Source organism: Theropithecus gelada, chromosome 7b (genome assembly GCF_003255815.1).
Source record: "Theropithecus gelada isolate Dixy chromosome 7b, Tgel_1.0, whole genome shotgun sequence".
NCBI lineage: Eukaryota > Metazoa > Chordata > Mammalia > Primates > Cercopithecidae > Theropithecus > Theropithecus gelada.
In genome coordinates, this window is record NC_037675.1 from 69,061,506 (window position 1) to 69,087,697 (window position 26,192).

Sequence of the window (26,192 nt, forward strand, 5' to 3'; positions counted from 1 at the left end):
GATTGAGATTGCACTGTAGCTAGACTCTGGGACAAATTATTCTTTAGAATGAGAAATCATTGCATAACCATAATAATGAACAGTGTTTTCTTCTTTTGACTGTAATTAAACTTTTAATTCTTAGTTTTTATCCTGGTAAATGAAAACAAAAAATAATCAAAAAATTTTTATTTGTCATTGACAGTTCAATATAAATTAAGTAAAACATTAATTAATTTATTCTGCACTATTATCAGAATTTTTCTAATTTTTCCATAAAATGACCATTTCTAAACATATAGCTTAATGGTCAAAACAAGTTCAATAAAATATTAATTTACAAATATCAGAAGTGAAGACTGTGGTCCTATAATTCTTTCCCCCACCAAAGTTAAAATATAATTGTCATTCCAGGAAATCAAAATCTTTAGAATAGCACACTCTAAACAAGTGATGGGAACACTACTAATTCCTCAGACTTCCTCTGGCATTACTTTTGATAAAGAGTCTCCAGCCAGGCACGGTGGCTCAAGCCTGTAATCCCAGCACTTTGGGAGGCCGAGATGGGCGGATCACGAGGTCAGGAGATCGAGACCATCCTGGCTAACATGGTGAAACCCCGTCTCTACTAAAAAATACAAAAAACTAGTCAGGCGAAGTGGCGGGCCCCTGTAGTCCCAGCTACTCGGGAGGCTGAGGCAGGAGAATGGCCTAAACCCGGGAGGCAGAGCTTGCAGTGAGCTGAGATCCGGCCACTGCACTCCAGCCTGGGCGACAGAGTGAGACTCTGTCTCAAAAAAAAAAAAAAAAAAGTCTCCAAATAAAATACAGAATTTTGGCACATAGACATTTTAGTCTTGTCAAGACAATGTAAGGAAATGCCCCAAAAGATTATTAAATTGACCATAATTACCAATATCAGTCCCTAAGATAATTTTTCTGAATAAAAGAATTGGGTTTTTTCTTTTCATTTTTAGGATTTTTTTTTTTTTTTTTTTTTTGCTACACTGGTTTTTGTTAAGACCTCATCAGTCTTGGATGCTCACCCTCAATTCTTCCATAGCTATATTAGTATATTTAATGTCTTTTGCTATTTTCTTAATCCTTAACTAGTCCCTTCATTTCATGCATTATCTTCCAGTATTCTCCTTCTTTATTTTTACTTCTTCCCTGCTACCCATGTGCTCTTGGTGGGTAGTTACATATACAGAATCTGCTTCCCTTTGCAGTGTTTCATTTGCATAAAGACTGGATGACATTGGTTTGCTCCATCTCTGATTATTGTGGCTGTTCTGAACTTTGTGAAAATACTCCCTTAGCATACATAAACAAGAAGACACACAAAGATACACACAATGACGATGACCAAAAAGCCTTTCTTCTCATTTTCTAAGAGAAACTAAGGCACAAAAAAGGAGTCTTCCATGGGCCTGGGGTCACTAACTGGAGTCCAGTGGCCTGACTTTTCAGAGTGTTCCTTTCCTTATCTACTTCCTGGTTCAAGAAACAGGAAAATGACAGTTTGAACTTGATTATTTCTGCCTTCCTCTACATTTCTGCCATTCCCCAAACCTCACAAACTTCTTAGAAAAGGAAGCTGTTCTGTGGTTTAGACATGAGAAAGCATCTTAACAGCAGTGGCTTTAGGTTGTCAGAGATAAGACCATGCCATAATCCAGCTTCAGTTAAGAATCTCCTGAAAGAATCCAGAAGCTGGTGCATGACAGTTAAAGAGGTGAGGGTCAAGCCCTGCTCTTTTTTTTTTTTTTTCCTGAGACAAAGTCTTGCTCTGCTGCCCAGGCTGCAGTGCAGTGATGCAATCTCAGCTTACTTTACACCCTTCGGGTTTGAGCGATTCTCCTGCCTCAGCCTCCCGAGTAGCTGGGATTACAGGTGTGTGCCACCATGCCCGGCTAATTTTGTATTTTTAGCAGAGGTGGGGTTTCACCATGTTGGCCAGGCTGGTCTTGAACTACTGACCTCCGGTGATCCACCATGCCTGGTCAAGCCCTACTCCTGAGCTCATGGAGTTTAGCTGAGGTTGCAGTGTGGCCCTTTTGAAGTGAAGACTGGTTGGTTGGGAGAAACTGAATTGTGAATAGAAAAGCTAGTTCAAATTCGTATAAATCATCCCTGCTATAGTTTAGATTCTCCTAGGTAGTAGTTTCTTTCAGAAGGAAAATATGAGCTATGCAGGTCATATGAGGGTCTTCTTATCCTATTATGATATCTCTAGTAACTCTGGCAGTAACAGAAGCAAAGTAAATCTGGACATGATAGACATTTAGATGAATCTGGCAGTACACTGAGTTTTAACTGGACACCAAGCAGGCAAGGCTGGAAGGTTTTGCTCTCTTTGTGCTAAAGGTTTTGGAAACCTTGAAGGAGAATCATTTTGACAAGTACTGTGTAGTCTGCCGCAGTCTTCTCTTGGGTCCAACTGCCACTGCCTGTTAGTCCATTGGGAGGCCCAGCAGGTCACAGCTGACGTCCCACAGCCGCCTTGCTATTGTCTCATTACGAGCTTGGGCAGAGACCCATGTCACATGACAGTCACTGGAAGGTAAAGAGAGAGGTATGAAGCACAGTGTTAAGAATGAAGTCTGCCATCTGCCAGGGATAAGGAATATGACATAAAAACAACCAGGGATCACATGTTCTCCATGTACTTCACAGGGCCAGTGTTTGTCCTATCTCTTTATCCTCTAGTCCTTAGCCAGACAAAATGTAATTCCCATTTTAGTTCTCCTCGCTAGACCACCTCTCATCAGAATGCTTTGTTTGATATATAATGCATACATCTGGTCTTTATATTCCCCTATTTATATAATTTAATATCAGTGCCTGCCTGATACCCATGTATATCTATCTTCTTCAAGTAACTCCACAGGGCCCATTCTACAGGGCCTTGGACAATGTCATATGGCTGAGATCCTGCTATTCACATTGGTCAGAGATGCTTGGAGTAGTTAAAAAAAAAAAAGCTGATTTCTGGACTACCTGAAGTTATACTGTGTAAACTCATATGAGAAGTAAAGCCAGCTTCAAAAACAACAAAAGGAAAACGTGACAGCAGAAAAGAAATGGTAAAACCAAGGTACCAGGTGTCTGGGTCCGTTTTGTAGTGCTGTAACAGAATATGACAGACTGGGGAACTATAATGAGCTTACAGAAAGTGGCTTATGATTATGGAAGCTGAGACCAAGATCAAGGGGCTGGCATCTGATGAAGGCCTTCTTGCTGTGTCATAACAAGATGGAAGGCATCACATGGGCAAGAGGGAAGGGGACCCAAGTCATCCTTTAGTAAGGAACCACTCCCACAATAATGAACCCATTCCAGAGAGAATGGCATTAATCCATTCATGAGGTCTGCCCTTGTGACCTAATTTACCTCTTAAAGGCCCTGCCTCTCTACACGGTTGTATTGAGGCTTAAGTTTCCAACATATGAACCTTGAGGGACACATTCAAATCATAGCAAAGTGTTTCATATATATACCCTCTCTTCATTGCTGTAATTAATTCCAAGTTTGTTTTTCTTTTATTTTTTTTGGAGACAGAGTCTCACTCTGTCACCCAGGCTGGAGTGCAGTGGTGCGATCTCAGCTCACTGCAACCTCTGCCTCCCAGGTCTGAGTGATTCTCCTGCCTTAGCCTCCGGAGTAGCCGGGATTATAGGTGCCTGCCACCATGACTGGCTAATTTTTGTATTTTTAGTAGAGACAGGGTTTTGCCATGTTGGCCAGGCTTGTCTCAAACTCCTGACCTCAAGTGATCCGCCTTCCTCGGCCTCCCAAAGTGCTGGGATTACAGGTGTGAGCCACCGCGCCCAGCCTGTAATTCTGATGCAGAAAATTTTCTTAAGGACAATTCTTACTCATTTTTGTATTCTCTGGATGTGGTATACATCTGGTAAGCATTCAATCAAAGTTTAAAAAAAATGATTGAGTGAATGGATTACAATCTTTAAAGTCATGCAAGGAAGCAACTTTTAAAAGTATACTATTTCAAGAAAATTGCTTTCTCAGTATTCTAAGCACATTCTGAGGGTGAAAGAGTTGACAAGTCTGAATTAACTATATATGCAAACTCTTAACACTATGTCCAGTAACACAGTGGGGTTCAAAGTGTGCACCACAAACCAGCAGCAGGAGCATCAACTGGGAGCTTGTTAGAAATTCTCCAGCTAGCCGGGCGCGGTGGCTCAAGCCTGTAATCCCAGCACTTTGGGAGGCCGAGACGGGCGGATCACGAGGTCAGGAGATCAAGACCATCCTGGCTAACACGGTGAAACCCCGTCTCTACTAAAAATACAAAAAACTAGCCGGGCGAGGTGGCGGGCGCCTGTAGTCCCAGCTACTCGGGAGGCTGAGGCAGGAGAATGGCGTAAACCCAGGAGGCGGAGTTTGCAGTGAGCTGAGATCTGGCCACTGCACTCCAGCCTGGGCGACAGAGCGAGACTCCGCCTCAAAAAAAAAAAAAAAAAAAAAAAAGAAATTCTCCAGCCCTACTCCAGACATACTGAATGAGAACCTCTAGGGTTGTGGTTCAGGAATCTGTTTTCAACCAGTTCTCTAGATGATTCTTGAGCACACTAAAGTTTGAGAAACACCATTTCAAAATATCATCATTTACAAAACAAGTCTTATCAGGACTTCTGTTTAAGAAGACTCACCAGTATGACCAGTACAACTTGCCATTTCTTAGTGAAAAGATCATCAGTGAGAACGACAAGGCTCTGTATCTCTCGGGAAATGACTCGGCCTTTGTAAGCCTCGGCATCCTCCACTGCACTGTGCCTTATACTCTTCATAAGGTTACAGTGAAGAGCAAAGAACACAGTTCATATGAAGGTTCCTTGTAGGTGATAAAAAGTAATCAAATACTACAGTAAGAGCTTTCTGGTTGTTTTTTTTAGACAGGGTCTCACTGTTGCCCAGGCTGGAGTGCAGTGGTATGATCGCAGCTCACTACAACCTCCCGAGGCTCAGGTGATCCTCCTACCTCAGCCTCCCAAGTAGCCAGGACCACAAGGACACACCACCATGCCTGGCTAATTTTTGCATTTTTTATAAAGATGGGGTCTCATTATATTGCCTAGGCTGGTCTTGAACTCCTGGGCTCAAGCAATTTGTCCACCTCAGCCTCCCAAAGTGCTGGGATTACAAGCATCAGCCACCACGCCCAGCCAAGTAAGAGCTATTTAAGTGTGCCTATGGCATCGGCATGGTCACAGTATTGACATTTCCAGGGGGATTTTGCTAAGAATTAGTATAGGTAAAAGATAAACTAATTTCAAAACTTACTACAATCCTATGGTAATCAAGATAGTGTGACACTGGCATAAGAACAGACATACAAATGAATGGAACAGAATTAAAAGTGCAAACATAAACCCTTATATTTATGGTCAATTGATTTTTGACAAGCTTACTGTTACATCGAATTGTGTTCCCCCAAAATTCATATGTTGAAGCCCTAACCCACAATGTGACTGGATTTAGAGATAGGGCCTTTAAGGAGGTAACTAAGGTTAAATGGGGTCATCAGGGTGGGGCCCTAATCCCACAGGACTAGCGTCCTTATAAAAAGAGGAAGAGACACCAGGAGTGTGTGTACATAGAGGAAAGGCCATGTAAGGGCTCAGAGAGAAGGCATCCATTTGGAATTTGGAAGTCAGGAAGGCAGCCCTCACCAGAGACCAACCAGGCCAGCACCTTGATCTTGGACTTTCAGTCTCCAGAAGTGGGAGAAAATAAATTTATGTTGTTTAAGCCACCCAGTCTGTGGGATTCTGCTATGGCAGCCTAAGCAGACTAATACAGCTACCAAGACAATTCAGTGGGTAGAAAACTGTCTTTTCAACAAATGGTGCTAAGACACTGGATAGCCACATGCAAAAGAATGAAGGTTGATCCCTACATCATATCACATACAAAAATTAGTTCAAGGCCACGTGTGGTGGCTCACACCTATAATCCCAGCACTTTGGGAGGCCGAGGCAGGTGGATCACTTGAGGTCAGCAGTTGGAGACCAGCCTGACCAACATGGCAAAACCCCATCTCTACTAAAAATACAAAAATTAGCCAGGCATGGTGGTGGGCGCCTGTAGTCCCAGCTACTTGGGAGGATGAGACAGGAGAATTGCTTGAACCCGGGAGGCGGAGGTTGCAGTGAGCAACCTGGGTGACAGAGCAAGACTCCGTCTCAAAAACAAAAAAAATAAAATAAAATAAAATAAAAATAGTTCAAAATAGATCACAGACCTATGTAATGCTACAACTATAAAACTATTAGAAGAAAACATAGGGGTTGCTATGGTTTGAGTGTATCCCTTGAAAAAATAACATGTTGGAAACTCAATCCCTCTGCCTTCGTGAGCAGATTAATTAATTAATAAAGGCTCTGCCCTCATACATGGATTAATGTCACTATCATGGGAGTGGGTTTGTTCTTGCATTCCTTCTCACCATGTGATGCCCTCTGCCATATTATGACACAGCAAGAAGGCCCCAACCAAATGCCAGGCACCATGTTCTTAGACTTCTCAGCCTCCTGAACCATAAGCTAAATAAATTTCTTTAGAAATTACCCAGTTTATATTCAAAAGCTAGCAGAAGGCAAGAAATACTAAGATCAGAGCAGAACTGAAGGAGATAGAGACACAAAAAACCCTTCAAAAAAATCAATGAATCCAGGAGCTGGTTTTTTGAAAAGATCAAGAAAATTGATAGACCACTAGCAAGACTAATAAAGAAGAAAAGAGAGAAGAACCAAACAGACACGATAAAAAATGATAAAGGGGATATCACCACTGACCCCATAGAAATACAAACTACCATCAGAGAATACTATAAACACCTCTACGCAAATAAACTAGAAAACCTAGAAGAAATGAATAAATTCCTGGACACATGCACTCTCCCGAGACTAAACCAGGAAGAAGTTGAATCCCTGAATAGGTCAATAGCAGGCTCTGAAATTGAGGCAATAATTAATAGCCTACCAACCAAAAAAAGTCCAGGAGCAGATGGAATCACAGCTAAATTCTACCAGAGGTACAAGGAGGAGCTGGTACCATTCCTTCTGAAACTATCTCAACCAATAGAAAAAGAGGGAATCCTCCCTAACTAATTTTATGAGGCCAGCATCATCCTGATACCAAAGCCTGGCAGAGACACAACAAAAAAAGAGAATTTTAGACAAATATCCCTGATGAACATCGATGCAAAAATCCTCAATAAAATACTGGCAAACTGAATCCAGCAGCACATCAAAAAGCTTATCCACCATGATCAAGGGGGCTTCATCCCTGGGATGCAAGGCTGGTTCAACATACGCAAATCAATAAACGTAATCCAGCATATAAACAGAACCAAAGACAAAAACCATGATTATCTCAATAGATGCAGAAAAGGTCTTTAACAAAATTCAACAGCCCCTCATGCTAAAAACTCTCAATAAATTCGGTACTGATGGAACGTATCTCAAATTATTAAGAGCTATTTATGACAAACCCACAGCCAATATCATACTGAATGGGCAAAAACTGGAAGCATTCCCTTTGAAAACTGGCACAAGACAGGGATGCCCTCTCTCACCACTCCTATTCAATACAGTGTTGGAAGTTCTGGCTAGGGCAATCAGGCAAGAGAAAGAAATCAAGGGTATTCAGTTAGGAAAAGAAGAAGTCAAATTGTCCCTGTTTGCAGATGACATGATTGTATATTTAGAAAACCCCATCGTCTCAGCCCAAAATCTCCTTAAGCTGATAAGCAACTTCAGCAAAGTCTCAGGATACAAAATCAATGTGCAAAAATCACAAGCGTTCTTATACACCAATAACAGACAGAGAGCCAGATCATGAATGAACTCCTATTCACAACTGCTTCAAAGAGAATAAAATACCTAGGAATCCAACTTACAAGGGATGTGAAGGACCTCTTCAAGGAGAACTACAAACCACTGCTCAGTGAAATGAAAGAGGACACAAACAAATGGAAGAACATACCATGCTCATGGATAGGAATAATCAATATTGTGAAAATGACCATACTGCCCAAAGTAATTTATAGATTCACTGCCATCCCCATTAAGCTACCAATGACTTTCTTCACAGAATTGGAAAAAACTGCTTTAAAGTTCATATGGAACCAAAAAAGAGCCCTCATTGCCAAGACAATCCTAAGCCAAAAGAACAAAGCTGGAGGCATCACGCTATCTGACTTCAAACTATACTGCAAGGCTACAGTAACCAAAACAGCATGGTACTGGTACCAAAACAGAGATATAGACCAATGGAACAGAACAGAGCCCTCAGAAATAATACCACATATCTACAGCCATCTGATCTTTGACAAACCTGACAAAAACAAGAAATGCAGAAAGAATTCCCTATTTAATAAATGGTGCTGGGAAAATTGGCTAGCCATAAGTAGAAAGCTGAAACTGGATCCTTTCCTTACTCCTTATACAAAAATTAATTCAAGATGGATTAGAGACTTAAATGTTAGACCTAAAACCATAAAAACCCTAGAAGAAAACCTAGGTAATACGATTCAGGACATAGGCATGGGCAAGGACTTCATGTCTAGAACACCAAAAGCAATGGCAACAAAAGCCAAAATTGACAAATGGGATCTAATTAAAATAAAGAGCTTCTGCACAGCAAAAGAAACTACCATCAGAGTGAACACGCAACCTACAGAATGGGAGAAAATTTTTGCAATCTACTCATCTGACAAAGGGCTAATATCCAGAACCTACAAAGAACTCAAACAAATTTACAAGAAAAAAACAAACAACCCCATCAAAAAGTGGGCAAAGGATATGAACAAACACTTCTCAAAAGAAAACATTTATACAGCCAACAGACACATGAAAAAATGCTCATCATCACTGGCCATCAGAGAAATGCAAATCAAAACCACAATGAGATACCATCTCACACCAGTTAGAATGGCAATCATTAAAAAGTCAGGAAACAACAGGTGCTGGAGAGGATGTGGAGAAATAGGAACACTTTTACACTGTTGGTGGGACTGTAAAATAGTTCAACCATTGTGGAAAACAGTGTGGCGATTCCTCAAGGATTTAGAACTAGAAATACCATTTGACCCAGTCATCCCATTACTGGGGATATACCCAAAGGATTATAAATCATGCTGCTATAAAGACACATGCAGACGTATGTTTATTGCGGCATTATTCACAATAGCAAAGACTTGGAATCAACCCAAATGTCCATCAGTGACAGACTGGATTAAGCAAATGTGGCACATATACACCATAGAATACTATGCAGCCATAAAAAAGGATGAGTTCGTGTCCTTTGTAGGGACATAGATGCAGCTGGAAATCATCATTCTCCACAAACTATCGCAAGAACAGAAAACCAAACACCACATGTTCTCACTCATAGGTGGGAACTGAACAATGAGATCACTTGGACACAGGAAGGGGAACATCACACACCAGTGCCTATTGTGGGGAGGGGGAAGTGGGGAGGGATAGCATCGGGAGAGATAACTAATATAAATGACGAGTTAATGGGTGCAGCACACCAACATGGCATATGTATAGATATGTAACAAACCTGCACGTTGTGCACATATACCCTAGAACTTAAAGTATAATAAAAAATAAAATTAAAAAAATAATAAAATAAAAAAATAAAATTAAAAAGAAAAAAAGAAATTACCCAGTCTGTGGTATTCTGTTATAGTAACAGAAAACTGTCTTTACTAAAGACAGTAGTAAATCTTTGTGACCTTGGGTAAGGCAATGATTTCTTAGCTACGACTACACAAGTGACAAAAAATAGATAAACTAGACTTCATCAAAATTTACAAGTTTTACATTTCAAAAGACACCATTAAGAAAGTTAAAAGACAACCCACAGAATGAAAGAATATTTGCAAATTATATATTTGACAAGGAACTTGTATCTAGACTATTAAGAACTCTTGCAACTCAGCAATTAAAAAGGCAATTATCAAACTTAAAAATGGGCAAAGGACTTGAATAGACATTTCCCCAACAAAGAAACAAATGAACCAAAAAGCGCATGAAAAAATGTTCAACATCATTAGTAGGAAAATGAAATGAAAATAAAAACAAGATATTCCTTCATACTCACTAGGATGGCTAAACTCAAAAGGAGAGACAATAACAAGTGTTGTTAAGGATGTGAAGAAGTTAGAACACTCATACACTGCTGGTGGGAATGTAAAATGGGGCAGTCAGTCACTTTGGAAAAGTTTGGCAGTTCCTCAGCAGTTAAACAGAGTTACCATATAACCCAGAAACTCCACTTCTATGTACCCAAGAGAAATGTCCACAAAAAAATTTCTACACAAATTGTCACAGCAGTATTCAAATAGCTAAAAGGTGCAAACCCAATGCCCATCACCTGATGAATGAATAAATAAGATGTGGCAAATCTATACAATGAAATGTTACGCAGCAATAAAAAGAAATGAGCTACTGACACATGCTTTGGCATGGGTGAACCTTGATAACATTAAGCTAAGTAAAACAAGTCAGTTACAAAAGGCCACATATCATATGATTCCATTTATATGAAATGTCCAGTAAAGCCAAATTCTTAGAGACATAAAGCAGACTAGTGGTTGCAGGCAGAAAGAAGAGCCAGTGCAAAAATCTTAAGGCTTCAATCAAAACAGACTTTTATGATCACTTCTTGATGGTGGTCTACATCGCTGATGTTGGATCTTCAAAATGAATTAAGAATCCATAGCAAAGGAAAGGTTCTTCAAAACTCAGTTCAATAGTAAGTTATGGATTTAGAGCTGACTTTCTTTAAACCACTCAGTCAAAGCCAAGATAAAGGGTTATTATTATTATTTTTTTTTTTTTTTTGAGACGGAGTCTCGCTCTGCCGCCCAGGCTGGAGTGCAGTGGCCGGATCTCAGCTCACTGCAAGCTCCGCCTCCCGGGTTCACGCCATTCTCCTGCCTCAGCCTCCCGAGTAGCTGGGACTACAGGCGCCCGCCACCTCGCCCGGCTAGTTTTTTGTATTTTTTAGTAGAGACGGGGTTTCACCGTGTTAGCCAGGATGGTCTCGATCTCCTGACCTCGTGATCCGCCCGTCTCGGCCTCCCAAAGTGCTGGGATTACAGGCTTGAGCCACCGCGCCCGGCCTATTATTTTTTTTTTTCTTAAAATCTCCAGGGAAGAAGAATCCAGTCATTCTTGGAAAATCAATCCAGTGTACTATATAAATCTATCTTCTTATACTTCAGAACCACATTTCCAACTATCTGCTATACATTTCTACTTGCATGCCTTATAGATAACACACACACAACATGTACAGAGCCAGGTTTATTACACAGTGGACAACTGTTACTCTTTGGCTGAACATTCTACTTTCTTTTGGCAATAGCAACCTGATTTCCTTTTGCAGAATTACCTTTTCCCCTCAATATAGTTTGAAAAGAGCATTAATAAAGTCCCTGTCTGCCTCTAATCAAAAGAGTAAAAATGAAGGGATGGGAAGAAGGAGAGCCAATGCTTCCTCCCTAGAGAGTCGATGATAAGCAATAAAACCTAAAGACTAAAGACAGCTGGCATTCACTCACCCTAGCAGCAATGCCCTGGCTAGCTGACTGCCACTCTGACTCTTCTTAGCCTGGCTCTTCAGTCTTCCCTTTCAACCTAGGGGTCCCTCCTCTCCCTACTAATAGTTTAATAAATTTCCTTCTTGCTTAAGCTAGACAAAGTCCCTTTCCACTGTTTTGGAATCCAGGAACCAGAAGTTCCACACATTACTTTTCCATGTCTGCTGTCTTAGTTAATGTCATCATCAACCTCAGTCAGGCTTGAAATTGAGGTTAGCAAAGCCTCTCTCATCCCCTCATTTATTAATCATCCAGTGATAAAAATTCTGCTGCTTCAGGGCCTCTTTCACATTACCATTCCTTTCATCCCAACTTTCTGGAACTCTCTCTCTCACTAGGTTAATTATTCATTCATGAAACAAAGTTTCTAAAGCACAGACCAGATTATGTCTCTCTACTGAAACAACTCTGGGGCTCCTCCACAAGGCTGGCATTATAGGCCTCTCATAATCTGTCTACCTTTCTTTCCAATCTTAAAGCTACTTTCAGCTACTTCCCTAAAATTTCAGGTCATTTCAACAATAACCTGAAGTAGAGGTAAAAACATGTTAAAATTTTGATCTTGTGTGAGCCTGGGATTTGCTTCAAAATAATATGGGAGAAGAAAAATATGGAAAGGGGTAGAGAATGGGGATAGGGCAGAATTGGTCATGGGTTAATGGTAGCTGAGTCTCCATTATATGCAGGTTCAGTGCACTATTTTATCTACCCCTGTGTTATACTCAAAATTCTCTACATTTAAATCATTTTAAATGTCTTTGCTTATTTGAGAGGGGAGTCCATAGGTAGTATTTCAATCCTGAAGACAATAGAGAAATACATATTCAAATTCTTTTTTTTTTTTTTGAGGCAGAGTTTCGCCCGACCTCAGGTGATCCGCCCACCTTGGCCTCCTAAAGTGCTGGGATTACAGGCGTGAGCCACTGCGCCCGGCCTCAATTTTTTTAAAAATTCTTTTTAATGTAAAACAATAGAATTAGGAATCCAAAATAGAATAAAGATGACTGGACTGACATAACAAAGACAGGAAGAAAACAAACAGAATGTATAATTATCAGTATAAAAGATGGCATAAGTAAAATCAAATGTAGCAATTATTACAAAAAAAGGAGTCAGATTCCCCTATTAAAAGGTAAAAACTACAGTTAAAAGACAAAAGCTATATTAGACGATGTACTTTTAAAAAAGGGTATACCCAGACAAACCCAAATATCTCTTTTGAGCAATAAAATCTCATCTTCAGAAAGAGATAACATGCATACCTGAAATGATTCCCACTTAGAATCTCAAGACCTTCTGTTAAGGCACAGTGCAGGCTGGTCTGGGCTCCCTGCTGAGGCGTCTTGATGAAAAAGGAGAAAAGCCACCACATCCATCTCATGAAAGATGAGTGCCGAACCAGTTCAGATTGGACTGTGCCAGGGTGTACAGAATACGTCGTAACGCCAGAGCCTGGTTGGGGGTGCCAAGAAGAGAGAGGAAGACAGGACTTGATTTTGCAGAATGGCCCGAAACAGAAAAGGATGTAAATAAACATGTGACTTTCACATATGGACTCTTTTGCCCATGGTGACATCAGAAGTATTGCTCACAGTAATTTATACCTCTATCTCACAGATTTAAGAAGGCTGTAGACAGTGCTAAGGACCTCTGTGTATTTGTGACTGGAAACTCCCCGGTCAGGAATCAGCAAAGCCAAGACTCATCCTCTCAGCAGCACTTAACACTGTTGACCACCCCCTTCTTTTTTTCTCCTTCTTTTTTAGAGATGGGGTCTCCCTATGTTGACCAGTCTGGTCTTGAACTCCTGGCCTCAAACAATCTTCCTACCTTGGCTTCCCAAAGTATTAGGATCACAGGCATGAGCCACCATGCCCACCCCATCCCCTTCTTTTTTCTGAGACAGTCTCGCTCTGTTGCCCAGGCTGGAGTGCAGTGGCACGATCTTAGCTCTGCAACCTCTGCCTTCCAGTTTCGAGTGATTCTCCTGCCTCAGCCTCCAGAGTAGCTGGGACTACAGGCATGGGCCACCATGCCAGGCTAATTTTTGTATTTTTAGTGGAGACGGGATTTCATCACGTTGGCCAGGCTGGTCTCAAACTCCTGACTTTAAGTGATCTGCCCACCTCGGCCTCCCAAAATGCTGGGATTACAGGCGCCCATCCCCTTCTTAAAGTCTTCTTTTTCATTGGCTTCCATAAGACTACACCACTTCTGGTTTTCCTAACCTTTCTGGCTGCTCTGTCTCAGTTTTCTGGACCAGTTCATCATCTTCTATGCAAAAATTAAATGTTGGAGTTCTTGTGGCTCACCAGACTCACTCTCCATAATTCTACGGTGCTCACATTTTGTCCACAGTTCAAACTGCTCCTTTGAACTACAGACACATACTGGGAGTCAACACAGTGTGGTGGTTATGGGCATGGACTTTGTAGACAGACTTCCCAGTTTCAAATCCTGGCTCCACTCATTAGATATTGGACAAATTCCCTTTTGTGACTCATTTCTTCATCTCTAAAATGGGAATAATCATAATACCTACACCTCACAGGGTTGTTCTGAGGATGAAATGAGTTCGTATATGTTAAAGATCTTAGAAGACTGCCTGATGCAGCTGGGTGTGGTGGCTCATGCCTATAAGCCTAGCATTTTGGGAGGCCAAGGCAGGTGTATTGCCTGAGCTCAGGAGTTATAGACCAGCCTGGGCAACACAGTGAAACCCAATCTCTACTAAAATACAAAAAATTAGCCGGGCGTGGTGGCGTGCACCTGTAATCCCAGCTACTCGGGAGGCTGAGGCAGGAGAATGACTTGAACCGAGGAGGCAGAGGTTGCAGTGAGCCGAGGTCATGCCACTGCCCCTCCAGCCTGGGTGACAGAGCGAGACTTCATCGCACAAAAAAAAAAAAAAAAAAAAAGTGCCTGATGCATGGTAAGTGCTAAATGACATGCTATTTCAGGTCCCCAATCCTTTATTGAAAATGCTGGGGCCAGACATACTTCAATTTTTTTCTGATTGTAGAAAGGTAATATGAAATGTATACATACACTGCCTATTATCTAATCTCCCTAGTACAGGAAATGTTTTGCTGCCAAATGAGTTTTGGTGTAAAGCTTACGAAGAAACAGAATTTTTCGGGTCTTTGTGGACTGACAGCTGCAGACAGAGCCCTGTGGACGTGCATTATTCCCAACTGCCTACTCGACATCTCCCTAGATGACCCATAGTAATGCAGACTCAGAGGTCCCAGATTTCTACTTTTAAAGCCAAACCGGGTTCTTGCAGTGTTCCTGACATGCCCAATCAGGCAAAAGGGTTTTTGATGAATGCTCGCCTAAAGCATGCATCTCCAGTCAACAAGCTCTCCCACCCCAAATATCTCTCAGAAGCTTCTACTACCCTCCTTCTCCACCACCTAGTCCAAACTACCCTAATTTCTCGCCTCTGCTGATGAAATCAACGGCTGCAACCCCTCTTGCCCCCATTTTGAAAAGGCTTTAATTTTAAAGGTTTCCCATTGCTCTTAGAATAAACATGAAAATCCTTATTGTGGCCTCTAAGGGTTTGGCCTCTACCTACCTCACCAGTCTCAGCTCAGATCTTTATTACTCTTGCTTTCTACAGCCTACCGATGGTAACCTTTCTCAAACTGAGCCTGGACCTTTGTACAATCTGTTCCTTCTGCCTGGAACGCTTCTCAGCCTCCACATTCTTATTTTTTTTCAGATGGAGTTTTGCTCTTGTTGCCCAGGCTAGAGTGTAATGGCGCGATCTCAGCTCACCGCAACCTCCGCCTCCCAGGTTCAAGAGATTCCCCTGCCTCAGCCTCCTGAGTAGCTGGGACTACAGGCATGTGCCACCATGCCTGGCTAATTTTGTATTTTTAGTAGAGACGGAGCTCTCCATGTTGGTCAGGCTGCTCTTGAACTCCTGACCTCATGTGATCTGCTGGGATTACAAGTGTGAGCCTCTGCGTCTGGCCCCCCCCGCCTTTTTTTTTTTTTTTTTTTTTTGAGACAGAGTTTTACTCTTGCTGCCCAGGCTGGAGTGCAATGGCGTGATCTTGGCTCACTGCAAACTCTGTCCCAGGTTCAGGCAATTCTCCTGCCTCAGCCTCTCCAGTAGCTAGGATTACAGGTGCCCGCCACCATACCCGGCTAATCTTTGTATTTTTAGTAGAGACGGGGGTTTCACCAAGTTGGCCAGGCTCGTCTCAAACTCCTGAGCTCAGGTGATCCACCTGCCTCGGCCTCCCAAAGTGCTAGGATTACAGGCATGAGCCATTGTGCCCGGCCTCAGCCTCCACATTCTATCAGTACCTCTAATCCCTTTAATTTCTAATCATCCTTCGGGGCTCAGCATGCAACTCACTTCTTCAGAAAAGTCTTCCCTGAACCCTCAGACTGAATAAGGTCCCCCCCCAGGCCCCCACTAAAATCCATTATAAGTCCTGGTACTTCTCCTTTATAACATCTATCACAATTATAATTAAACAGCCACAACAAAAAGGAAACAATCCAGATGTTGTTAAAGAAATGCATAAATACACTAAGGCATATCTATACTACGAAATACAACACAGCCAATACAATGAATGGGGTAAATCCATATGTACTAAATGGAAAGATCTCCAAGATACTGTGTTGGAGTTTCAGTTCCTTGTGCATGATACATACATATGTAAATGCATTGGATAATTATTGGAAAGGGGCATACAAGCTGTTGATAATGGTCACATGAAGGGAGAAGAGCAGGGAAGAGGGGAATGAAGGAGGTTTTTCACCTTTAATTCTACATACTTCCATATGCTTTGAACTTTTTTTTTTTTTTGGTAGAGATGAGGTCTCACTATTTTGTCCAGGCTGATCTTGAACTCCTGGCCTCAAGTAATCCTCCGGTTTTGGCCTCCTAAAGTGCCTGAGATTAAAGGTGTGAGCCACTGTGCCTGGCCTTATTTGAACTTTTTACAATGAGAATTATTCATGCATTACTAGGCTGATTCTACATTTAACAGTTTGTATAAAGACTTGCTAATTGTCTTTCTCCCCCATTAGATGTAAACCAAACCAAGGAAGAGACTATACCTATCTTGTTCACCAACTCATCCCCTGTCTCCTAACCCAGTGCATGGAACAGCATGGGCACTGAATACATGTCTGCTGAATGGCTGAATGAATGAATCCTCTGTCAAACCAGGGTTCTTTTACTGCACCATAAAGATTTTCCACTGAATCCTCACAACGATCAGAGTTACCTCATTCACATATTGTGAATTCTCACCACTGGACCCATCTTTACAACTCCAGGTCACTGAGGCTCCCTGATCAACTCTTTGGATAGTTTTTGCCATCCAGTTACCCTCATCTATCATAAATTGATAAAAGATGTCATGCCCTGGGCACAGACTGGGCATAAGGACTGAGCTAACCACCAGCTTCCTTCCCATCTCACAGATGTTCATTTGGTAGGATGATCCTGTTCCAACCATAGAGCAACTGTGCCTGATTCCTTGAGCCTGCATTCTGCCCGCCTCAATTCTTAGCACAGTTTACCCTCGATTTCCCTTCTCTTTATTAGAAATCCAGAGTAGACAGTGCTAAGGACCTCTGTGTATTTGTTACTGGAAACTCCCCTTCTCAAGTATGTATTTCCCTCTTATTTGACCCTTTGCAAGGAAGACCCTCCTCCTCCATATTTCCAGTACCTGTTTTAGTCTACTGCCTTTATCTAGTGCCAGTTCAGGTCCTTCCCTCCTACTCAGTCTCACTATGAGTAAAAAATCTTGACTTGCTTATGAAGCCTGAATTAATTATGACAATAAATTGTGAAGTAGTGCCATTTACATATGAAGAAGGAAGTCCTAAAAGTTAAGTAATGGCCAGGTGTGGTGGCTCACACCTGTAATCCCAGCACTTTGGGAGGCTGAGGTGCATGGATCACCTGAGGTCAGGAGTTCAAGACTAGCCTGACCAACATGGTGAAACCCTGTCTCTACTAAAAATACAAAGATTAGCCAGGCGTGGTGGCACGCACCTATAGTCTCAGCTACTCAGGAGGCTGAGGCAGGAGAATCGCTTGAACCTGGGAGGCAGAGGTTGGCAGTGAGCCGAGATTGCGCCATTGCACTCCAGCATGGGTGACAGAGCAAGACTCCGTCTCAAAAAAAAAAAAAAAAAAAAAAAAAAAAAGGCCAGGCGTGGTGGCTCACACCTGTAATCCCAGCACTTTCGGAGGCTGAGGTGTGCAGATCACGAGGTCAGGAGATCGAGACCATTCTGGCTAACACAGCAAAACCCCGTCTCTACTAAAAATACAAAATATTAGCCAGGCGTGGTGGCGGGAGCCTGTAGTCCCAGCTGCTGGGGAGGCTGAGGCAGGAGAATGGCGTGAGCCTGGGAGGCAGTAAGCCGAGATTGCTCCACTGTACTCTAGCCCAGGTGACAGAGCGAGACACCGTCTCAAAAAAAAAAAAAGTTAAGTAACTTGCTATAGATCACACAGCTAATAAGTAGTAAAGCCAGGTCTTTAGACTCAAAGTCAGAGTCTCACTGTCCCAGCTAGCCACCTTCAATATTCAGTTGTAGACTACTTACTAAAACTATACCCAATTATAGCCACGGAAGCAGGTCCTCTCCAAGTGATGGCCTCTGGAAACAGTTTCCGTTCCTGTGGCTTTTACCTGCCTCTCTCTGACTCATGCCTCCACATTCATTTCCTCCAGGCCCACCTTTTAGCCTCCGGGCCAGTTCCTGGGTGAATAGGATGTTGGCTAGCTTGCTGTGACAGTAGGCCAGGCCTGCATTGTAGAATTTCTCGCCCTGTAGGTTATGGAAGTGGATCCTTCCCAGGTGATGTGCGAGGGAAGACACATTTACTATCCGTGATGGCGCTGATTCCTTTAGTTTCTCTAGCAGCAGATGGGTCAGGAGGAAGTGACCTGTTGAGAAATACTAGAATTAATGAAGTTCAGGACCATGTGGGAATGACAGGAGTCGTGGTAAGCAGGCCTCAGCTATGGGAGGCAGATAATTCAGAAATAAGATCTTTCCCTCCAACTTTTCATTATCAACTAGAAAACAAGTTCAATGAAGGTTTAGGGAAATAACAACAGCCAAAGACATGAGGCATCCTTATATGAGCGAGATAGGTCTAGACTACGTGAATATGAAGTCCCAGCTCATTCCTACTTTGGTTAATCTCATTCTTAAGAGCTGGTCGGCTGGGTGCAGTGGCTCACGCCTGCAATCTCAGCACCTAAGGAGGCTGAGGCAGGAAGGTGCCTGAGGCGAGGAGTTTAAGACCAGCCTGGGCAACATAGCAAGACCCTGTCTCTACAAAAAAAGAGCAGATGACCTATACCTGATGATGGCCACAAGGATCACTACTAAGAAAGCAAGACAGTACCCTAAACCAATTAGGCTGTTAAAAAATGCGCCAAAGCAAACTGAATCTAAATCACAGATTAAAAAGTGGGCAGAACCTGGAGCAGCCCTCAGGTATTCCTCAGCTGTCAGGTAGGTTCAGTCACATCACAAGAAGGCTCAGTCTGACCCCTAAGTTTCCCAAAGAGAATTTTGGTTGTCTCTAGCTTTGTGATAAGGCCAGATTTCTTACCCAAGTGGTTGACTCCTATGTGCATCTCAAAGCCATCTGCTGTCTTCGAGTAGGGACACATCATCACTCCTGCATTGTTGATCAAAATGTGGAGGTGCTTTTCCTCTGCAGGGACAAGACAATGGAGCGCGGAAGTGGTTAGCCAAAGCTACTACATCTTAGAAAGCTGCCTCATGCTCAGGCTTTGAAAGTGAGGATGCAGGACTTCAATCTTCCCTCCATTTTCCCTTCATACTTATTTTCTATTGTTTTTCATTTTAAGACTAGTTGAATCCCACCTACTTTTACTATGGGGCAAAATTCCATTTTATACTACCAAATGACCTTCTCGATCTTTGTGGTTCAGGAGCTACTTACTCACTGCTTTTGGGAATTGTTTCATCCACCTCTCCCAATAAAAAGACTTCCCAAGCTGAATGGAAAGATTCCAAAGCAAGAGATAAAAGAATGTTCTCTATGTACCTCTGCCCTGGTATTCAGATCCCCAAAGAAATAAATACTGGCTTCACCTCTTTATTGCATCTTCCAATTCTCTCTCATGGTTCATTTCCTCATGTGGTTTGTAATTTATGAGTTCACACCAGTGAAAGTTTTTTCCTTGGAGGCCTAGATCCCTGGGCTATGAGGGGATATGCCTATAGAGTGCTCTTGGATTTGCTTTTGATGACACACTACAGGTTTTTATGTTAATTTCCCATAGATTATTACACACACACACACACACAAATCAAACCCATAAATATTCTCATATCATTTGGTGGTATGAATTCAGACCCCACAGATGATGCCAGCTTGGGGTTCTAATTTTTTGCTGATGACTCTTTATCCATCTATGTCCTAAAGAGATGTCATGTCCCTGAGCTGGTGGCCAGGGTTTTTATTAGCCTCTATACTATGGACCAGATGGCCCTTTGTGAATCTCAACCTTGTGTAGAACCTCAAACACAGCTCCAGCTCTCAAAGGCCTGTATAGGTATTTAGACCTCAGACCCTAAAAAGCCCATACTGAATGCTGAGACTCCCATGAGATTTCTGGCTTCAGCTCTTGCTCACTGCTATGACGTTTTGAATTCCTTTTTTGTTTCTGCCTCTGGAAGATACCCCTTTGACATAAATCGTGTCCCAGTGACTATGAGTTCAGCTACAAAAGTTTTCGGCTATATTTTATCCACTACTTCTATGAGGGGGAGGGACCTTTTCCTTTTAGTTAAATCTGCCATGTTGATCTCAAGACCCACAACATAGTCTCTCTAGTTCTACACTTACCGGCTAAGAAGCCCTTAGCAAAAGCTCGAATAGACTTAGTATCAGACAGGTCCAGTTTCCGCACCAACACCTGCTGGTTCCCTGTCGTGGTCTGGATCTCTTTGGCCACCAACTCCCCCTTTTCCACATCCCGGCAAGCTAAATATACTCGAGCTCCTGTCAGCCAACATATGAAAGAGAAACGGTCAGCTGTTTTTGAGCTGGCATTATAAATCTGATGTTATCTCCAATATTTTTTAAAAACACACATTTTTACCCTTTCTTCACAACAGAGGTATCTAATTAGCAAATAGGTAAAGAAAAATTAATAATACTCATTAAGGATCCATTATATGTAGAGCATAGTACTAGTTTCAGATCAGCAAATCAGTGGAACCCTTAGGTATTCTTGAATTCCAAAACTGGGAAGCAACAATGAGAATGAATCATCATTACTGTGAGGGGTAAAACAGCAGTAATAGGGAATTGAAAGCAGGTGAACTTGCCTCTCTGAGCCAGTTCTTTGGCTGTCTCCTTCCCGATACCTGTATTAGCTCCAGTGACCACAACTACTTTCCCAGGAAGCTGAACAGTTGATGTACACATCCCACTGGACAGCATTTTCCTGCAGAGAGAGAAGGAGAGCTCATCAATTCTTCATTCTCCTGTCTCCTGTCTCAGCCAGTAGGTTCCTGCAACTCCCTGTGTCTTCTGGCTGAGGTTTGCTTTAGTTCTTTCCACTGTTGTCCTTTTAAAGGTTTAAGGAAACTTGGAGGAAAGATGGCAAAAGTTTTCTGCTTTTGCTCAAAGACAAAAGTGATTCTATTACAAGGGCAAAGCTTACAGCTGTTCCCTGCAGCACAAGAACTGGATGAATATCTGATTAGCCAGGCACCTTTGGTTTGAGCTCTCCCTAAGGCACTTGTGACTTAGGAAATCACAAGATTCAGCCCAGATGAAGAAATAACTAGTTTCTGTAGGTCAATCTGTCCACAACTGGCATTTTATGGCCTTGAGAAATGGCTAATCCAATACAAAAAGTTAAAACTATGAAAGCTTGTGACTCTGGTACAAAATAAACAAGAAAAAAAACACCCACACATGCACACACCCACTTAAAGAGAAGATTATGTATGTACAAAGGGGAGCTGGGATTCAAGTCTTGCTTTGTCTAATCAGAGTCCTTGTTTCTTTCTTTTTCTTTTTTTTTTTTTTTTTTGAGACAGAGTTTTGCTCTTGTTGCCCAGGCTGGGCAATGGCATGATCTTGGCTCACTGCAATCTCCACCTCCCAGGTTCAAGATTCTCATGCCTCACCCCCGCTCCCCGGCCCCCAGGTGCCACCACACCCAGCTAATTTTTGTATTTTTAGTAGAGACGGGGTTTCACCATGCTGGCCAGGCTGGTCTCGAACTTCTGACCTCAGGTGATCCGCCCGCCTCGGCCTCCCAAAGTGCTGAGCCTGGCCTAGAGTCCTTGCTTCTAAGCACTGTACTATACTGCCTTTTCCAAATGAACGAATGCACAAACATGGATTGGCGGTTCTCAGACTGGCCTATTCTCTTCTTGGCAATGTTGGGACTCTGGTTAAAACAATCTGTTGACCAGGAGATACGTTCTTAAAGGGCATTTTGGAGGCCGAGGCGGGCAGATCACGAGGTCAGGAGATCGAGACCATCCTGGCTAACACGGTGAAACCCAGTCTCTACTAAAAAAAAAAAAAAGTACAAAAAAATTAGCTGGGCGTGGCGGCATGCGCCTGTAGTCCCAGCTGCTGGGGAGGCTGAGGCAGGAGAATGGCTTGAACCCAGGAGGAGGAGCTTGCAGTGAGCCAAGACCGCGCCACTGCACTCCAGCCTGGGTGACAGAGCAAGACTCCGTCTCAAAAACAAAGAGCATCTCAGCCTTTTTCATTGAAGTTGGAATTGCAAGGTACATACTCTTAGCCATTGAAGCTACCTGCTTAGTGCAAAATGCCACAGGGAGGCAGATTAATTCATGGTCCCCACAATCCATCACCTCCCTCCTCAGAGAACAAGCCTCCAGGCTGTTTCCCACATCCCCTTACTGTAGTTCCAGGAGTGACAACTTAGTAGGACCTGTACTTAGCTCTTTCTTCTCCTTAACCAGCAGGAATGAAAGACACAACTATAAAAGTCCAGCTCTGGCCCGATTCCCATAACCCTGCTGAGTTGGGAATACAGCTCCTGGAGTATAATTTTTTTTTTTTTTTTTTTTTCAGAAAAATCCCACTGGGGTATGAGCACTATTTTCAGTTCTGGTTCAACTTTTCATTGAGATTCTATATGGATAAGAGGATCTTGTAGTGAAAAAAAGATAAAAAGCAGTGATTTCATCTGTGTGTGAGCAACCACGTGTGCCTAGAGGTGGGAGAACTGAGTGTTCAGAAGGGAGAAAATATATAACTGTAAGAGGGGCGCCAGAGAGGGAAGAGAAAATAAAAATAAAAGAAGGAAAGTAGGTGACCGTGGTAAGAAATGGCTGTGATCTGGCCTGCCTTCAAGTTCCACTGGGACGAAGACCGCCCCACCTGGGGAAGGAGTGCGTCTATTCAGTAACTGGTCCGTCACCACTGGTGACTTACTTAGAACCAATAAGCAGGCTGCCAGTATTACAGCCCGCTGCTGATTCACTGGGGCACTTGGCCAGCCTTGGGCTGATTGATCTATCACCTGGTCAATACCTTTCCACCATTCTCCCAGCCCTCACCGCCGCAGTACCCTAGCTCCTAACTCAGATCCCCCGTGCTCCTACTCGCAAGGCAGGATAAGAGCTCATAACCAAACCCTCTTCCTTTTCACTCTTCTCCTTTACAAAATCCGCCCACAGAACGAGCGATTCTAACAGCAACGAGAGAGCAAGGATGGGGCCGCAGATGTTACGATTGCTATCAGTTTCAGAGGGCGAAATGTGGAATCGCTTCTTTGTACCTCGAAGGCTGGTTCAAGGCGTGGGAATTAAGGGGAAAACAGCGTGGGGCCATATCCCATTGAAGGGTCCGAAACTCAAGAGTTTGAGGTAGCCTTACCCTCGGGATTCCCTGGAGCCAGAATCAGGGGGTGCTTAGACAAAAGAAAAACAGGCCAGGGAAAAGCAGGGTGCCCCGGAGTGCCGCCCCTTTTCACCGCCTGGGCTCTCGGGTCTCCTCCTGGCATCCAGGACAGCTGGACCTCGCCACCAACCCACCGAACTCTGGGCCCCGCCATCTTGGAGCCCCCCCCAGGGGCGTTTTCCAAGAAAGCTTTGGTGGGGATTCTGTTTCCCTGCCGCCCCCAACAAGAATTCGCAAGAGAAGGCAATACATTTGCACAGACCTGATTTGGGGCGCAGCCATATACAGAAGGAAGGGCAGAAGGAGGAGCAACAGCAGGAGCAGGAGCTCAACCATCTCTGCCGGCTGCAGCGGCACCAGAACAGGATGCCCCAGCGGCGCTCGCCGACTGTGGTTTCTCTTTCTAGACACGCCCCAATTCAAATTGCGACAGCCCGGGGAGCAGACCTTCTGGGAAATGTAGTCCAGAGCTTGGCAGCCTCAGGCGGGCTACGGGAGAGCGCTGCGGCCGATGCCGGCAGAAATTGAATTACACATCGCTAATCCCCAACCATCTAGGGCCTAGGGCCTGTGGGATCATTCACCCGGCTCTCCCTTATGGCCACCCGCGGTGTTTGTGAAATCTCTGCAGTCCTCTATCTCCCCAGACCCAAGTCCAGTCCCTGGTTCAGTTTTCCCCAATCTTGGTTAGGCAGTTACCGCACTGTTTCTCCTGGAGATCAGATGTGGACGTCTGGGAAATGAAAGGCGGATTAGACAGGAGAGGAGTGGTCGGATTCTGACAGTTGGGAAGGTGGGGGAATGTAAACGCTTCCTCCTCGAGGATTCCTTTTTCCAGTGGAGAGGAAGCAATAAGTCCTTGAAGACATTCCCAGGAGAATCACTTTATTGTGTCTTCATTGGCACAGTTGTTTTTGCCAACTCGTGAAAGTATTTAATCCTGTCTTGAATTAAGACCATGAATATGTTCTCTGTGAATAAATAGGTTCCCTGTTTAACTGTTTCTTTCATCTGAGGCCTATTTCCTCGGGGTGAATGTGGAGGGTGTTTTAACCAATCAATATCTGGCTGTGATTCCTTAATTGTACCCAGTAATATTTTCTGGTCCTTTTGCATAATTTCCATTTGGTTAAAAGACACATGTTCCAATGAACTAATATATTTTATAGCAAATTGGAGAGAAGAGGGTTTCCTTCACACAATAGTAATTCTTACCAATTTAACATTTGATTAGCAATCATCACATTTTGTCACACATTCTCATTATTGTGTTACCTAATATTTGTATTGGGTTTTATAACTTTATAAAAGCCTTTCATTTGTTTTGTTCCTTATTCATTCATTCTTGCAATTGACACACATTTATGGCATTCCTATAGTGTACTAGGCACTGTGCTGAGGTCCAGCAGGGAGCCAGGAACACAAAATCTCTGCCTGCCTAGAGTTCATGGACTGTCAGGGCAGACCTTAAATAGGTGATCACTATATATAAATCGTGGTGAGGGTTATGAGGGGAATTAGAGAAAGCTCTGGGAGCTTCTAGCAGGGAGAGGAGCTCTAAATCAGGAGAGGCTTATTTGAGGAAATAACATTTGAGCGGAGGCCAGAGGAAAGTTAGTGGGCAAGCAACACAGACAGGAGTGTGCTGTGCAGAGGAAAGAACCCACCTGAGGGCTCACAGAGAGAGCAGGGTGCACTAGAGCAACAGAAAACCGTCTAGGGAGAAGGGAGAGTGCCAGAAATGGCAATAACAGCCAGTGCTTACATGGTGTTTATTATGGCCAGGCCCTGTCCCAATGCTTTATATATATTAACTGTCTTAATTCCCATAACAATTCTATGAGGTAGGTACTATAATTTTCCCTTTTTACGGACAAGAAAACTGAGGCACAGTGAGGTTATGTAAGCTAGCCTAGGTCAAAGAGGCAGAGCTGGGATTCAAACTGAAGCAGGTAGTGTTCCATGAGAGGGCCCTGTATGCAAAGTGGTCCCCAAATGCCAGAGGAGCCAAGACACCAAAGGATGAGGCAGACAAATACAGTTTCTTCATAAGAGTGTTTTACTGGGGGAATTTACAGACAGAAGTGTGGTCTTGGGTGGCAGATTTCTGCACACATAAGTTCCACACTCAGAGTTTATATACTGTAGGGAAAGAGTCAAACTGCTCTGTGCAAGACAATTAAAGGTAGCCCTCCAGAACAGGCAAGAATGCTACAGTGTAATAGATAATAAGCTGTGCAGTAACATGAAGGTTGACATGTTCTTACACTAGGGACAGTAAATAAAGTAGGAATCAGGAGATATTCACAGGACTGGGGCTAATCAGAAGTCAACATTGCAGATTAGCATCCCAGATGCAGTCACTTTTGTCCCCCAAGTTGTATGCAGGGTCTATTGTGCCCTTAACTATTGAGCTATTCTGCCAAAAGATGAAGCTGGAAATTTCTCCCCATACTTATGTGTATTTGCATAGGCATATAAAATTTGCATATAATTTCAGCTAAGTTATAGACACATTGGAGCCATTAATGGAACCCAGATTAAAAACCATTGATTATCTTTACTAAAAAATTAGCCGGGGATGGTGGTACGCATCTGTAGTCCCAGCTCTTTCGGAGGCTGAGGTGGGAGGATTGT

At 43.0% G+C, this 26,192-nt stretch overlaps 1 protein-coding gene across 3 annotated transcripts; it reads right to left on the minus strand.

Annotated features, from left to right (window-relative positions):
• Positions 1-1,901: 1,901 nt before the first annotated feature.
• On the minus strand, positions 1,902-23,996 carry RDH11 (retinol dehydrogenase 11). Of its 3 annotated transcripts, none has more exons than XM_025392704.1 (7): positions 23,818-23,996; positions 20,990-21,108; positions 20,505-20,660; positions 19,239-19,343; positions 18,352-18,561; positions 12,886-13,075; positions 1,902-2,535 (listed from the first exon to the last, which is right to left on the minus strand). In XM_025392704.1, the coding sequence occupies exons 1-7, from the start codon at positions 23,889-23,891 to the stop codon at positions 2,433-2,435; spliced, it is 957 nt and encodes a 318-aa protein (XP_025248489.1). In that variant the 5' UTR covers positions 23,892-23,996; the 3' UTR covers positions 1,902-2,432. The 3 variants fall into 3 exon arrangements, with proteins under 3 accessions (XP_025248489.1, XP_025248490.1, XP_025248491.1); XM_025392705.1 differs by having other exon boundaries at positions 21,029-21,108; positions 23,818-23,952; XM_025392706.1 differs by lacking the exon at positions 18,352-18,561 and having other exon boundaries at positions 23,818-23,975.
• Positions 23,997-26,192: the final 2,196 nt, after the last annotated feature.

What these genes read in the sequence shown, in the direction of transcription:
- RDH11 (XM_025392704.1), bottom strand. Translation starts at nt 23,891, where the DNA reads ATGGTTGAGCTCCTGCTCCTGCTGTTGCTCCTCCTTCTGCCCTTCCTT. An exon ending in ATGGCTGCGCCCCAAATCAG is followed by an intron (nt 21,109 to 23,817) that starts GTCTGTGCAAAT and finishes CTCTCTCTGCAG; the next exon opens with GAAAATGCTGTCCAGTGGGA. An exon ending in TGCTAAGGGCTTCTTAGCCG is followed by an intron (nt 19,344 to 20,504) that starts GTAAGTGTAGAA and finishes TTGTCCCTGCAG; the next exon opens with AGGAAAAGCACCTCCACATT.